The 1,534-nt window shown below is 49.8% G+C and overlaps 1 protein-coding gene across 1 annotated transcript; it reads right to left on the bottom strand.

Moving 5' to 3' along the window:
* Positions 1-274: 274 nt before the first annotated feature.
* EDB91DRAFT_1179744 (uncharacterized protein) lies at positions 275-1,273 on the bottom strand. Its single transcript, XM_041320442.1, has 4 exons — positions 850-1,273; positions 659-770; positions 419-593; positions 275-363 (listed from the first exon to the last, which is right to left on the bottom strand). The coding sequence occupies exons 1-4, from the start codon at positions 1,238-1,240 to the stop codon at positions 298-300; spliced, it is 744 nt and encodes a 247-aa protein (XP_041168767.1). The 5' UTR covers positions 1,241-1,273; the 3' UTR covers positions 275-297.
* Positions 1,274-1,534: the final 261 nt, after the last annotated feature.

The following is a 1,534-nucleotide window of genomic DNA, read 5'->3' as shown; positions in this document are numbered from 1 at the left end:
ACAAGTCTGAGTCACCGGGTCCGGTCCTGGTACGACCGATTCTCCCTAATGCCTGTCTGATGTAGGACTTCGGTGCTACCTGGTGTACAGGCTCCATAGCCTGTGGGGTGTGTCTCCGTTCCCGCCGGTCCGAGGTGGGGTTAACCACTTTGTCCACGAGGGTCTTTATGGGATCTCTGTTCAGCTGTTTTGCTCGGGGCATTGCGAGCTGTCCCTTTGCTATCATTGCAGTGAGTTCCTTTAATTTCTTTTCGTACTCCTTCCGCAGATGTTCCTCTGCTTTAGCTACAGCGACCTTTACCACCTCTTCTTCTCTGGCGGCTTGATCGTTGTCGTCCCTTTGACACCCTCGGGGATCTCCAGGTTCGTCCCCACTTGGGTCCTCGGATTCTGATTCACCGGCCATCCGTTTGGCCAGTTTGTAGGATTCTAGAGCCGCGCGTTGGGCCTCCATATCCAATTCTCCCTCTTCTAGGTTCATTGCTCCCCAGTTCCGAGGGTCCGGACCTTTTCCCTTGGATGGTCCTTCCCCAGGGGACTCCGTGTCATTTCCACGGTCATGCCTAACACTATACTTGCGTCGGTTCACTCTGGTGCATTCATCTTCTGTCAGCTGTTGTTCAGCTGCGCTAACTACCTTCTTTTGTTCTTTTGTTAGCTCATCGGGTCTCTTTGCCCGGCTCTTGTTGACATCGTTGAAGATCGTCTTTCAGTTGCATTTTCTTGCAACGGTCGACCAAAAACGATCATCATCGTCCTCGGGTTGGCTGGTGAGTCCTTTGTTCTCACTTGCCGTTTCATAACTCATTATGTCCGCGGATTTCTCTGCCGGTGCTGGTACATTTTCAGCTGTCGGTATCTCGACTAAAGTACTCGCAGCTAGTCTAATCTCCCTGTCGACCCAAGGGTCAACTGAGGGGGTTCGCACACGGACCACATCACTGTACGAACGAACGGGTCTCAGTGCGGGTTGGATTTCATTTTCGGTCTCGTAGGACCGTCCCTCAGAAGTTAAAGGGGATCCCGCAGCATTGGGCGGTTCCGCCGGTGATCTCGGGCCCTCCACCGGGGTTTTAACACTTGATAGTAGGTTAACAATGAGATTTCCGAAGTCATCACGCACCTTTACATTTTTCTTGTGGGCGGGGGTAGAAACTGAGCTGGCTCTAGTGCGAGTGCGCGAGTGGGTATTATACGTGGTTTGTTTGGGTTTTGAAGACATGTTCGGAGTAGTCATCATTGATTAACGTGGTGGGCCAGACCAGTTGACGAGGTGACCAGAGAAGGTTTTAAAGATAAGCTAAGACTCGGTTGAAGGTGAAAAAATATGTGACGGCAGTCAAAGTTGATAAGACTTGATGTGTCGGCACAAGGAATAGAATAGAATAGAACAGAATAGAATCCTTATCGCAAAGTCACCAGATACCAGTCTGATTCAATTGGAAAAGAACTAAGGGATCTTTACAGTACGAGTAGGGTTTAAATACCAGTAGCTTGTGAAGAGCCCGTGATAAAGAGAAATCAAATACTTCTA

The sequence above is a fragment of the Suillus paluster genome (genome assembly GCF_016628075.1).
Source record: "Suillus paluster strain FC165 chromosome Unknown EDB91scaffold_285, whole genome shotgun sequence".
NCBI classification, from domain to species: Eukaryota; Fungi; Basidiomycota; class Agaricomycetes; order Boletales; family Suillaceae; genus Suillus; species Suillus paluster.
This window is presented reverse-complemented; position numbering and strand designations above follow the sequence as displayed.